Source organism: Heterodontus francisci, chromosome 13, assembly GCF_036365525.1.
Source record: "Heterodontus francisci isolate sHetFra1 chromosome 13, sHetFra1.hap1, whole genome shotgun sequence".
NCBI lineage: Eukaryota > Metazoa > Chordata > Chondrichthyes > Heterodontiformes > Heterodontidae > Heterodontus > Heterodontus francisci.
The window spans coordinates 8,833,184-8,846,071 of NC_090383.1; the positions used below are offsets into that span (position 1 = coordinate 8,833,184).

At 41.3% G+C, this 12,888-nt stretch overlaps 1 protein-coding gene across 1 annotated transcript in view; it reads left to right on the top strand.

The window, feature by feature from the left end:
* The window catches only part of jag1b (jagged canonical Notch ligand 1b), a 47,672-nt gene extending 35,156 nt beyond the window's left edge, over positions 1-12,516 (top strand). The window contains exons 18-26 of the mRNA XM_068044327.1: positions 52-168; positions 2,172-2,199; positions 2,293-2,378; positions 6,529-6,642; positions 7,396-7,505; positions 8,012-8,248; positions 9,205-9,336; positions 9,436-9,586; positions 10,470-12,516. Of these exons, the coding sequence (XP_067900428.1) occupies positions 52-168; positions 2,172-2,199; positions 2,293-2,378; positions 6,529-6,642; positions 7,396-7,505; positions 8,012-8,248; positions 9,205-9,336; positions 9,436-9,586; positions 10,470-10,924 (1,430 nt within the window). The 3' untranslated portion in view covers positions 10,925-12,516. The remainder of the gene's footprint in view (positions 1-51; positions 169-2,171; positions 2,200-2,292; positions 2,379-6,528; positions 6,643-7,395; positions 7,506-8,011; positions 8,249-9,204; positions 9,337-9,435; positions 9,587-10,469) is intronic.
* Positions 12,517-12,888: the final 372 nt, after the last annotated feature.

Here is a 12,888-nt window from a genome sequence, read left to right on the forward strand (position 1 = left end):
GGTGCAGTTGGCAAAAACTGATCTTTATTTTTCTCCATCCCCGTCCCATAGCAAGAAATAGTAGCTGTTTACCAAATCCTTGTCAGAACGGCGGGACTTGTGTGGTCAGTGGAGATTCCTTTACCTGTGTCTGCAAAGAAGGCTGGGAAGGATTCATGTGCTCACAGAGTGAGTATCAGTATTTTGTGGCAGCAGAACTATAAAAGCTGAGGGTTGCTCTTGTTAACAGTCAAAAATGTAATAACACTTCCTTTTCCCTTAATGAAAAAGGACCTTTCATTTATGAAACACCTTGTCCCATTGCCAAAACAGCTCAACATGCTTCACACAGCAAATTACTTTTTTCGAGTGCAGAGTTCTATGCAGGCAAGTGATAATGGGTGTGCAGAAATCATTAAAATGTCTTAAGGGTACAGGAAAAGGCAAATGGAATGCTGGTCTTCATATCTAGGGTAGAAGTTAAGCCACAACTATACATCGTCCAGGTTAGACCACACCTGGAATACAGTGAGCAGTGCTGGGTGCCACACCTTAGGAAGGATGTATTGGCCTTGGAGGGAGTGCGGTGTAGATTTACCAGAATGATAGCTGGACTCCAGGGGTTAAATTATGAAGAGATTACACAAACTAGGGTTGTATTCTCTGGAATTTAGGTTAAGTGGGATTTGATTGAAGGTTTCAAGATAGTAAGGCTGATAGAAAGTATTTGAACTGGTTGGGGAGTCTAGGACTAGGGCGCATAGTCTGAAAATTAGAGCCAGGCCTTTCAGGAGTGAAATTAGGAAACACTTCTACACTTAAATTAGGTGGTAGAAGCTTGGAATTGATTCCAGATCAATTATTTTAAATGAGTGTGATGGATTTTTGTTTGCCAAAGGGATTAAGGGATATGAGGCAAAGGCAGGTATATGGAGTTGGGACATAGATCAGCCATGATCTCGCTGAATAGTGGGGCAGGCTTGAGGGACTAAATGGTCGCTTGCTATTCCTATGACTGTAATTTGCTGTCAAAAGATCAATGAGGCTAATGGTGCTTGCTGTTTATGTGCAAATGCTACACTCACTTCATGCGAGGGGCAGATGTGTGTTTAAAGGCAGAAATACAGAAATGTCTGTCCAAGTTAGTCCGCTACACCGGGTTCACAAAAATGGCAACTCACTGCCTGGCCCCATTGAAATGAATTGAATGATGTGGAGTTGCTGTATTTGTGCAGTAAATACAAACTAAACTCGCCACAAAGTTAAATCTTGTCCATTTTGTTCTAAGTACCCTTTTAATTACTGCCAAATCAACCCCTCTGGCACTGAAAGTTAACTCTTACTAGTGTGGCGTCTCAATCCTTTAAGTTTTAATTGCTGTTGAAGATTTAAATGTAACATTTAAACTTTTTACTTTTCTATTATCTTTTTCCCCTCTCTTAACCCAATCTTTCTTTTCCCTTCCATTTCTTTCTCTACCTGATTTGACAGTGACTTCACCCGCTCTAATTTACACTTCCTTCTCAGTCCTTGACCTGTTCACTCCTGTCCCAGATGCTAGGTTTCCCTCGCTGCAATGCTACTAGCTTGCACTTTCAGCAACTTGCCACGCACAAAATGTAAAAGACTGTGCGAGGGCAAGTCTAACTAAGGGCAGACGCTGTTAGATTCACTGCTACAGCAAATTATGGCCAGCAACTTGAATCTGTGTTGTAATTTCAATATCATGTTTGTTCTCTTCTGGGCCTTGTTTTTGTGAAAGCAGGCAAAATAAGCATTTTAACTGTGACTCTGCCAGATCTAATATCCATTTTACTGCCCAGCTCTAGACCTGCGCCTGGGAGAGACGCAAATTACATAAATGAACGCAGATGTGATCTTGTTCCCAACATTCTTGGCTGATCAGCGAAATGTCTGCTTCCACTCATTTCTTCCTGTTAGTTACTTTACAAGGACTGCCTCCCTATGTGCACATCTGTCAAGATGTATTTAGCAAAGTCCATGGTGAAAGCCTGGAATCCATTCAGAAGAGTAACAGCCTATTTGACAAATAGTAAATGACTTCCTACACTTTAATCATAGGCCTGTTAACAAGTAACCACCTTAAGGCGCATGTACAGTGGAAATTTTGTTTCCCAAATGTGTCTGCGACTTATCATTAAAACCTTAATTTTTCCTGATTTGTCTTCTAGATACAAATGACTGCAATCCACACCCGTGGTAAGTGAGGGTTTTTGTATTTTAAAAATATTTTTGGATTCTTTTCTCTGATTATAGCATCTCCATGTCTAACTCTAACTTCATACTTTTAAGTTACAATAGTGGCACATGTGTGGATGGCGAGAACTGGTATCGGTGTGAATGTGCTCCTGGTTTTGCGGGACCTGACTGCCGGATAAGTGAGTATTACAATATGGCACCACTGCTGATTAAGGCTTTTTTTTTTAAATTACTGAATCCTTAATTATATTGGCCGAGAGATGTCCTCACTGAACAGTAAATACGAGTAGTTGTAGAAAGAGCTGAACTCTAACCTCTTTATTTGCATCACATTTACTTAAAAGCCAACTGGTTATTGTGTTAGTGTGTTGTGGGATTGGAAATTAGCTAATGTAGAACCTTTAGTTCAAGAAGGAAGGATAAACTAGTTAATTACAGACCTGTTTGTCTTATGTTGCCACAATGACCATCTCAAACGAGAGAAAATCTAACCATCTCCCCTTGACATTCAATGGCATTACCATCGCTGAATCCCCCACTATCAACATCCTGGGGTTACCATTGACCAGATACTGAACAGGACCAGCCACACATGCTGTGGCTACAAGAACAGGTCAGAGGCTGGGAATTCTGCGGCGAGTAACTCACCACCTGTCTTCCTGATGCCTGTTCACTATCTACAAGGCACAAGTCATGAGTGTGATGCAATACTCTCCACTTGCCTGGATGGGTGCAGCTCCAACAACACAAGGAGCTTGACACCATCCAGGACAAAGCAACCCACTTGATTGGCACCCCATCCACCACCTTCAACATTCACTCCCTTCACTGACACACAGTGGCAGCAGTGTGTATCATCTACAAGATACACCACAGCAACTCACCAAGGCTACTTCTTCACCAGCACCTTCCAAACACGCAACCTCTGCCACCTAGAAGGACAAGGGCAGCAGGTGCATGGGAACACCACCACCTCTGCAAGTTCCCCTTCAAGCTACGTACCATCCTGACTTGGAACTATATTGCCGTTCCTTCACTGTCAGTGGATCAAAATGCTGAAACTCCCTTTCTTAGAGCACTATGAGTGTACCTACACCCCCAAGGACTGCAGTGGTTCAAGAAGGCAGCTCAACCTCAATTAGGGATGGGCAATAAATACTGGGCTAGCCAGTAACGCCCACATCCCGCAAACTAATAAATTCCTAAACTACCTCTGTTGGTATAATTCCAACTAGTACCAATTGGATTTGGTACTGGGTAATGAACCCGGCCAGGTGTTAGATTTAGATGTAGGTGAGCACTTTGGTGATAGTGATCACAATTCGGTTAGGTTTACCTTAGCGATGGGCAGGGACAGGTATATACCGCAGGGCAAAAATTATAGCTGGGGGAAAGGAAATTATGATGCAATTAGGCAAGATTTAGGATGCGTAGGATGGGGAAGGAAACTGCAGGGGATGGGAACAATTGAAATGTGGAGCTTATTCAAGGAGCAGCTACTGCGTGTCCGTGATAAGTATGTACCTGTGAGGCAGGGAGGAAGTTGTCGAGCGAGGGAGCCATGGTTTACTAAAGAAGTTGAAGCGCTTGTCAAGAGGAAGAAGGCGGCTTATGTTAGGATGAGACGTGAAGGCTCAGTTAGGGCGCTTGAGAGTTACAAGCTAGCCAGGAAGGATCTAAAGGGAGAGCTAAGAAGAGCAAGGAGAGGACACGAGAAGTCATTGGCGGATCGGATCAGGGAAAACCCTAAGGCTTTCTATAGGTATATCAGGAATAAAAGAATGACTAGAGTTAGATTAGGGCCAATCAAGGATAGTAGTGGGAAGTTGTGTGTGGAATCAGAGGAGGTAGGGGAAGCGTTAAATGAATATTTTGCATCAGTATTTACAGTAGAGAAAGAAAATGTTGTCGAGGAGAATACTGAGATTCAGGCTACTAGGCTAGATGGGATTGAGGTTCACAAGGAGGAGGTGTTATCAATTTTGGAAAGTGTGAAAATAGATAAGTCCCCTGGGCCAGATGGGATTTATCCTAGGATTCTCTGGGAAGCTAGGGAGGAGATTGCAGAGCCTTTGTCCTTGATCTTTATGTCGTCATTGTCGACAGGAATAGTGCCGGAAGACTGGAGGATAGCAAATGTTGTCCCCTTGTTCAAGAAGGGGAGTAGAGACAGCCCTGGTAATTATAGACCTGTAGCCTTACTTCGGTTGTGGGTAAAATGTTGGAAAAGGTTATAAGAGACAGGATTTATAATCATCTTGAAAAGAATAAGTGCATTAGTGATAGTCAGCATGGTTTTGTGACGGGTAGGTCGTGCCTCACAAACCTTATTGAGTTTTTTGAGAAGGTGACCAAACAGGTGGATGAGGGTAAAGCAGTGGATGTGGTGTATATGGATTTCAGTAAGGCGTTTGATAAGGTTCCCCATGGTAGGCTATTGCAGAAAATATGGAAGTATGGGGTTGAAGGTGATTTAGAGCTTTGGATCAGAAATTGGCTAGCTGAAAGAAGACAGAGGGTGGTGGTTGATGGCAAATGTTCATCCTGGAGTTTAGTTACTTATGGTGTACCGCAAGGATCTGTTTTGGGGCCACTGCTGTTTGTCATTTTTATAAATGACCTGGAAGAGGGTGTAGAAGGGTGGGTTAGTAAATTTGCGGATGACACTAAGGTCGGTGGAGTTGTGGATAGTGCCGAAGGATGTTGTAGGGTACAGAGAGACATAGATAGGCTGCAGAGCTGGGCTGAGAGATGGCAAATGGAGATTAATGCGGAAAAGTGTGAGGTGATTCACTTTGGAAGGAGTAACAGGAATGCAGAGTACTGGGCTAATGGGAAGATTCTTGGTAGTGTAGATGAACAGAGAGATCTTGGTGTCCAGGTACATAAATCCCTAAAGGTTGCCACCCAGGTTAATAGGGCTGTTAAGGCATATGGTGTGTTAGCTTTTATTAGTAGGGGGATCGAGTTTCGGAGCCACGAGGTCATGCTGCAGCTGTACAAAACTCTGGTGAGACCGCACCTGGAGTATTGCGTGCAGTTCTGGTCACCGCATTATAGCAAGGATGTGGAAGCTATGGAAAGGGTGCAGAGGAGATTTACTAGGATGTTGCCTGGTATGGAGGGAAGGTCTTACGAGGAAAGGCTGAGGGACATATAAGATAATCAGAGGGTTAGATAGGGTGGATAGTGAGAGTCTTTTTCCTCGGATGGTGATGGCAAACATGAGGGGACATAGCTTTAAGTTGAGGGGTGATAGATATAGGACAGATGTTGGAGGTAGTTTCTTCACTCAGAGTAGTAGGGGCGTGGAACGCCCTGCCTGCAGCAGTAGTAGACTCGCCAACTTTAAGGGCATTTAAGTGGTCATTGGATAGACATATGGATGAAAATGGAATAGTGTAGGTCAGATGGTTTCACAGGTCGGCGCATCATCGAGTGCCGAAGGGCCTGTACTGCGCTGTAATGTTCTAATTCTAGTGTTATTTCTGCACTGCTTTTACTCTCTCCCACTTGAAAGCTGGTGCACTGAGCAGCTTAAACTCAACTCCTGAGTGCACTGCTTTGCCAATCGCCATGAGTTTGCAAAGGATATTTTAACTGTGCTTCTGTTGTATTCTAGTTTGATTATTGTCATGTGAAACTACAGGAGGGCCCTATGAGTTGCTGAAAGTGGTAACACCAAAGCAAGCTGGTACTCTAAAAGAACTAGTTAATCAAAATGAGGGTTTCATTTGTTTTGAACGATTAAAACAATTTTGTGGCATTTCATTCTGCTTTAGTTTTTTTTAAAACTCTAAGCTGTTCTGATGACTTGTTGAGTTTATCCAGTGAACCATGCAGATCAGAGAAGTCCTAGGTATAATTTCTGGTGTCTTGAGTTGGTGCCCCCCCCCCCTCTCCCACCTTGTTAGGTGAAGACTCAGTTGTGATGCCACTGTAGCCAAATAGGCTGCTGACCACCTCTGTTCATTATTGAACCTCACTAGCTTTTGTTAAACATACCCGAGCAGCGAGTCATTACCCTCAGAGGGCCGGGCGGAAAAGATCAAGACCAAATATTCCTTTCGCAGCTGGCTCATTTGTGTCTGCTTCGCATTATTTAGTGTTCTTGCTCCCGAGTACATTGCAGGTTTTAAAAAAATATTTTATTGCAAGGGAACGTTGTTTTAAAAGTGTTTTTTGGATAAATTATGAAAATTGCACCCTTCTGTTATCCTTAAAGTGAGAGGTTCTGACAAAAAAATGAGATTTTAAGATTATCTTGTGACAGTTGAGTATTACAAGTTTGTTTTTTTTTGTCTTATTGTCAAACAATTAAATTTTCAGACATCAATGAGTGTCAGTCTTCACCCTGTGCTTATGGGGCGACATGTGTGGATGAAATCAATGGCTATCGCTGTATTTGCCCTCCAGGACGAAGTGGTCTAAGATGTCAAGAAGGTAAAACAGTCTCCAAGCACATTGGATTTAAATATATTGAACGTATCCCTTGAATATTGAGATTAAGGGATGATCTAATGGAAGTGCTTAATATGATTAAAGGATTTAGTCCGGTAGATAGAAACAAGGGGCCGCAACCTTGAAATTAGAGGTAGACAATTCAGGGTGATGTCGGGAAGCACTCTTTCACACAAAGGGCTGTGAAAATCTGGAACTCTCACCAACAAGCTATTGAGGCCAATTGAAAATGTCAAAACTCAGATTTTTTTTTTTGGTGGGGTGGGGGTAAGAATATTGAAGGTTATAGAACCAAGGCGAGTGGATGGAGTTGAGGTGCAGATCAAACATAAATAGGAGCAGGAGTAGACCATATGGCCTTTCGAGTGGACCTATCTCACATCTACTTTCCCACCCCCTCCCCACGATCTCAATGAATGATGGAATGGGCTTGAGGGACTGAATAGGCCCCTGGCTAGGAGGAGCCAGCTATTTTTGTATAGTCGTATATATTTTAATCTAGTTATTAAGACCCATTCCATTTACAGTGAAGAGCGTTTTAGTATACTGGTTTTCTTCCACATCAGTGAATTTAACCTTGTTCTTGAATTGTCATGGGTTAGATGTTGAGAGGAGTAAAAGGAGGGAAAGAATTGGCTGGGGGGGCTGCAAAATTTCTCAAGCATGTCCTTGTTTTTTTTTCTCAACGTTCTTTGAATCAAGTGCTCTAGTTTTGATCTCCCCCTCCACCTGTAGTTACAGGGACAGTTTGCATTCTGAAAGACAGCGTTGCATCGCATGGAGCTAAATGGGAAGAAGACTGCAATGGATGTCAGTGTCACAATGGCAGAGTTACATGTACAAAGGTATGATAAGTGCAACAAAGCACTTGAATCTGTGAAAATGAAGTTATTTTCTAATGAAAGAAATAAACAAAGAATGGGGGGGCGGGGCGAGAGGGGAAGGAGGTGAGAGTAAAACTGACTTAGATTCGACCTTTTTATATTAAGTTAGTTTGTTTTTACATTAAAAAGTTACAATTCTGCTCTACAGCCTTCCGGACTCGACATTGAGTTCAATCATTTCAGAGCATGACTGGTCGTTTTTTATTTTATTTTTAACCATGTGCCTGTCTTAAACTTGGTTTTTCATGTTTGTGCTTTTGGACAGAGCTGTTATTCTGTTAACACTCTTTGGACTAATGCTTTGTCTTTCACCACACCATTAGCACTCCCTTTACCTTTGTCCCATGACTTCTTTGTCATTTAATCTCGCCTGCCCTCTGCCCTGTCACACACCTTCCCTTTTGTTCTCTTTCCGTTTCTTCTGTCTTCCGCCCCTGCTTCATTAGATAATAAATTCTGTCTTGTAGATGTGGTGCGGACCTAAACCTTGCAGGATTCATGGGAAAGGCCGTGGCAGTTGTCCAGCATGGCAAACCTGCCTCCCTGTTCAGGATGACCACTGCTTTGTTCCTCCATGTGTGGGCTTGGGTGAATGCTCGTCTAGTCGCCCGCCGATGAAAACCAGATGCCAGCCGAACACTGATTACCTTGACAGTACTTGTGCTAAGATCACTCTCGCTATTAACAAGGAAATGCTGCGACCGGTATGTCAAAGTACTGTTTTTAATTCATTTATGAATGTGGGTTTATTGCTCATCCCTAATTGCCCTTGAGAAGGTGGTGGTCAACTGGTTCTTGAATGGTTTGAGACTATTTTAGAGGGCAGCTTGGAGTCAACTAGATTGTGGTCAGTCTGGAGTCACTTATAGGCCAGACCGGGTAAGGACGGCCAATTTCCTTTCCAAAAGGACTTTTGTGAACCAGATGGGTTTTTAAGACAATCCAGTAGTTTTATGGTCACCATTGCCATTAGGTAAGACTAGTTTTTTTTTAAAATTCCAGGTTTATTTAATTTAAATTTCCCAGCTGCCATGGGTGGGATTTAAATTCATGCCCCTGGATTATTAGTCCAATAACATAACCACCATGTAATACCGTACCCCTCACTTTTGAAGAATTCCAAAGTGGCTTTTTAAATAAGGAATTTTTTTATAGATGTGATAACAGGAACAGATAGAGGCCATTCAGTCCCTCGAGTCTATTTTGGCCATTCAATGGGATTATGGCTGATTTGCATCCTAACTCCATTTATCTGCCTTGGTTCCATATCCTTAATACCCTCGGCTAGAAAAAAAAATCTATCGATCTCTGATTTAAAATTAATTGTTAGCACCAACTACTTTTTGTGAGAGAGTTCTACATTTCTGCCACCCTTTTGCATGAAGTGTTTCCCAACTTCTCACCTGATGGCCTGGCTCTGATTTTAAAATCTCGTGTCCCCTCGTCTTAGACTCCCCCCACCAGCGGAAAACGTTTCTCTTTACCCTATCCATTCCATTCAAAAATCCATTTAAAAAAAAAAAAATCTTTCAAATTGCTCCTTAACCTATATTCCATGAAGCATTTGTTATAATGACTTCTTCTGCATTTCCCTTGTGTCCATTGCAGCTGCATCAGAGTCTCTGCTTCATATCTTATGGTTTGATTTGATTTATTTCAGGGTGTTACCATTGAACAAATTTGTACGGAGCTGAGGCGTCTGCAGGTTTTGCGCAACCTTTCAGTGGAATATTCGCTTTACCTTGTCTGTGAGCAAACCCGCTCTGCCGCTAATGAGATTAATGTGGCAATAGTAAGTATTTCCCTGCATCATTAATGTTTCAAAGGGACTTGGTGTCAATAAGTCCAGATTGTTAAAAAGTTTAACTTTTTTCCCCCCCCACCTCTGCAGTCGGTTGATAATTCACTCCAGGAAATGAATCCAATCAAAGATATAACCGAAAAAATTACAGATGTTATCAGTAAACGTGATGGAAACAACACTATTCTTGCAGCTGTCGCAGAGGTTCGAGTTCAAACATTGCATGAACCTCTCAAGCCAGGTAAGATTCAATGTAAATGGGAGTTTAGAAAAAAGGCGACTGTAAAGCTCAGGTTGCCTGAGGCATTTTCCTGTAAGAATAGGGACAAATAAACAGCTACAGTCAGTCTGGTTTCTACCATACCTCCTGATGGTTGGTTGTCGATTGGGGTTGATGTGTGCAAGAGAGCAGGATGTCTACTACCCTTTCCCAGAGAGATAGCCATGTGTGCAAAACCCACCTTAGTACCAGGTCTTTAACATTTGCTAGACAAATTGGAAAACTTAGTTCTGAATATAAATAAGCACGTATTTAATAATTTGACAGTTACCAGTCAGCACCTCACTGATATTTGTTTTCACCTCCCTTTTTCCCCAAACTCTCCCCTCCAAATCAAAACCACCTGTGTTTTGCCTTCTATACCCAATGTTTCCAGGGATGGCCAGAGTTATAACACTACTTTCTCTCAGCACAGTTCCTCATTGTAATGGCAGAAGTAGTTAGGGAACCTATGTATAACTTTTTCTTTTTAGAATTTTCTCCTCTCTCCGGGTTCCCAAGCAGCTTTTTATTGCCTTGACCAACTTGGTACGTAGTCTGAGATTGTGGGCAGTAATGCTTGAAGGTATCTCTTGATTCCATCCGTTTGGCATTCACAAGCATGTGTTTGTGGTGTCATTGGCTTGTGATCAGGAATGCGAATGCTGGGGGGTGCTAGTTTAACTGTAGCAATCCAGTTGCTGCCTTGGTTGAGATGAACCAACTCTGTGTTGACTGCGAATCAGTTCTTGTTTCTGTGGCTCCGTGCTAGCTCATGCATTTTCCAGTGAAGGCTTCGGGAGCTTCTAAAGTACACATTTTCATTCCCATTGACCTCACTTCATGCCGTTGTTTCTCATTGCAGATTTCCTGGTCCCCTTGCTGAGCTCAGTGATCACTGTTGTTTGGATTTGTTGCTTCGTAATGCTATTCTTCTGGTGGATACGTCGTCGAAGAAAACGCAGCAGTCCTACTCCCACGGCATCTGACGACACCACAAACAATGTCAGAGAGCAGCTGCATCAAATAAAAAATCCCATCGAGAAGCATGGAATGAATAGTTCCACCAGCAAAGACTACGAAAACAAAAATTCGAAAATTGCCAAAATAAGGACGCATAACTCAGAGCTTGAAGAAGTGGATGTAGACAAGCACCAGCAAAAGACAAGGTTTTCCAAGCAGCCCGCATACACACTGGTAGACAGAGATGAAAAACTGGCACAAGGCACTCCTACGAAAAATCCGAATTGGACAAATAAACAAGATAACAGAGACTTGGAAAGTGCGCAGAGCTTGAGTCACATGGAATACATTGTATAGCAGTCAGCGGTGCTGCCTATTTAATATTAAAGATGCACAGCCTTTTGCTATCCCTGAAGGCTCAAAGTCATAGTCCCTAAATTGTTCTGTAATATTTGACTGTAAAGAATATTATTGGCAGAGAATCCCTATGTTCGTTCAAGTTGAGACAAACTGACTTACACAGGCATTGATAGTTGCTGTGGTTGGCTGAGATTACACAGGCTGCATCTCACCTCTATGCAAAACTAGTCAAAGTGCCCTAATGTAAATTCAGTTGCTGTTGATGCATTGCTGAACCATTCTGTAATTAAATCACAGTCTAATTAGGATTCCTTGCCCTTTTCAAACTGAAACCCAGTTGTAGGTGTTTGCCCACTTCCAATTTAATTTAAGATGGTGAATTTTTATTTATTTTTTACTGGCTCTGATTTCTCAGTATTGTTAAGTTATGTATAATAGGTTTGACTTTGTTAGTCTAGTTCTGTATTTGAAAGTGCCTTTGCAGCTGGAAACCACAGCAATCATCAACATCCAAGATGATTTTTTTTTTTGTTGGGGGCACAATGTCAGCAGTTGCTGTTCAGATGAAGAATTTAATAAAAGGCCAAGTGTTTATGATTTTGTATAAATGTAAATACTTTTTTTAATTAATCACTGTGTATATTTGATTTAATAACTTAAATAATCAAGAGCCTTAAATACCATTCCTTTTATTTATATGTATGTTTAGATTTGAAGGTTTTGATAGCTTTGTAAGCTTATGGCTCCTTTATTTTTGATGAATTGTTTCTTTGTGTTTCAGTAATGTTGCCTTCATGCCAAATTTTGAGGTGTGCTCTAGATGCAGAATAGATTATTTTTTAGCACTAGGATTGGCTGTGTGCCTTGGAACTGTTTTGTACAATGTCAGACATTTTGGATCAATTTCTATATCACTTCAAGCTCTTTTTTTTGGCCAGGATATTTTTTGTATACATCAATTTGAGACAGCGGAGAGCATTAGCCTAGAATGCTTTTGATATTTGCTGCTTTAGAGTTAAAAACATTTGAGTGACAGGCAGACAGTCTGCAACAAAATACACTTGTAAGGGAACAAATTAACCTATTTACTTTTGTGTAACTGAAATGTGAGTGGTTGCATGTACTTAAAAATAAAAAAATTTTAAAAAATTGAATATCTCTAGATAGTACATTTGAGTTAAAAGCACAGCACAACATTGTTTTGTAAATCCTGATCTTTCACCCTGGATATATTATTGAACCACTTGTAGATTTGATTTTTGTAATAACATACCTGCATTTAGGAAGTATTCTAATAAGCTAGCTGTTGAATACTTGAATGGTAGATTTTTCCAGTGAGATCACTATGTGGAAATGCCGCGCCACACTGCCTGCCTTAGCTGAGGGAATCCAAGTGCTTCTGCAGAGTACATCTCTACTGAGAACTGAAAAGGCTCGTAAACATGGTAATCTCATTGGTGAAACCTTGATCTTGATGTTTTCTTGTGTATTGTGACATTAGTGTTATATGAACATGAGGATGCATCTTTGTGTTGCTCCTGGCAATAAATTTTGGAAATTAATATTTATTAAATATTTTGATACAACAATGCACTACTGTTGTGTGCTTTCTTTTCAAGATGTGCATGCATTTCCATAATTTCTAAAACATGAGCATTACATGATCAGTTCTAATGTGCCCTTAGATTTATCCATTTCATTATTGGTAATACAGGTACTTTTTGTACCTTGAGATCTCAAACACTGACATGTACAGTGTACTGCAACTAACTCAATGTTTTGGAACTGTAATGTATCTTTTGGTTAGAAAACTGCTGGGATGTTAGCAAGTTTTTTTTTGTCAAGTAGATCAGCCAGTTACATGACTTTGTAATTTTCTACAAATCATTTCTTCAATTGCACACTCCTGCATTGGGTACAGGTGGTTGTTGGTCTTCTGACTAATTGGATGACAGAGCACC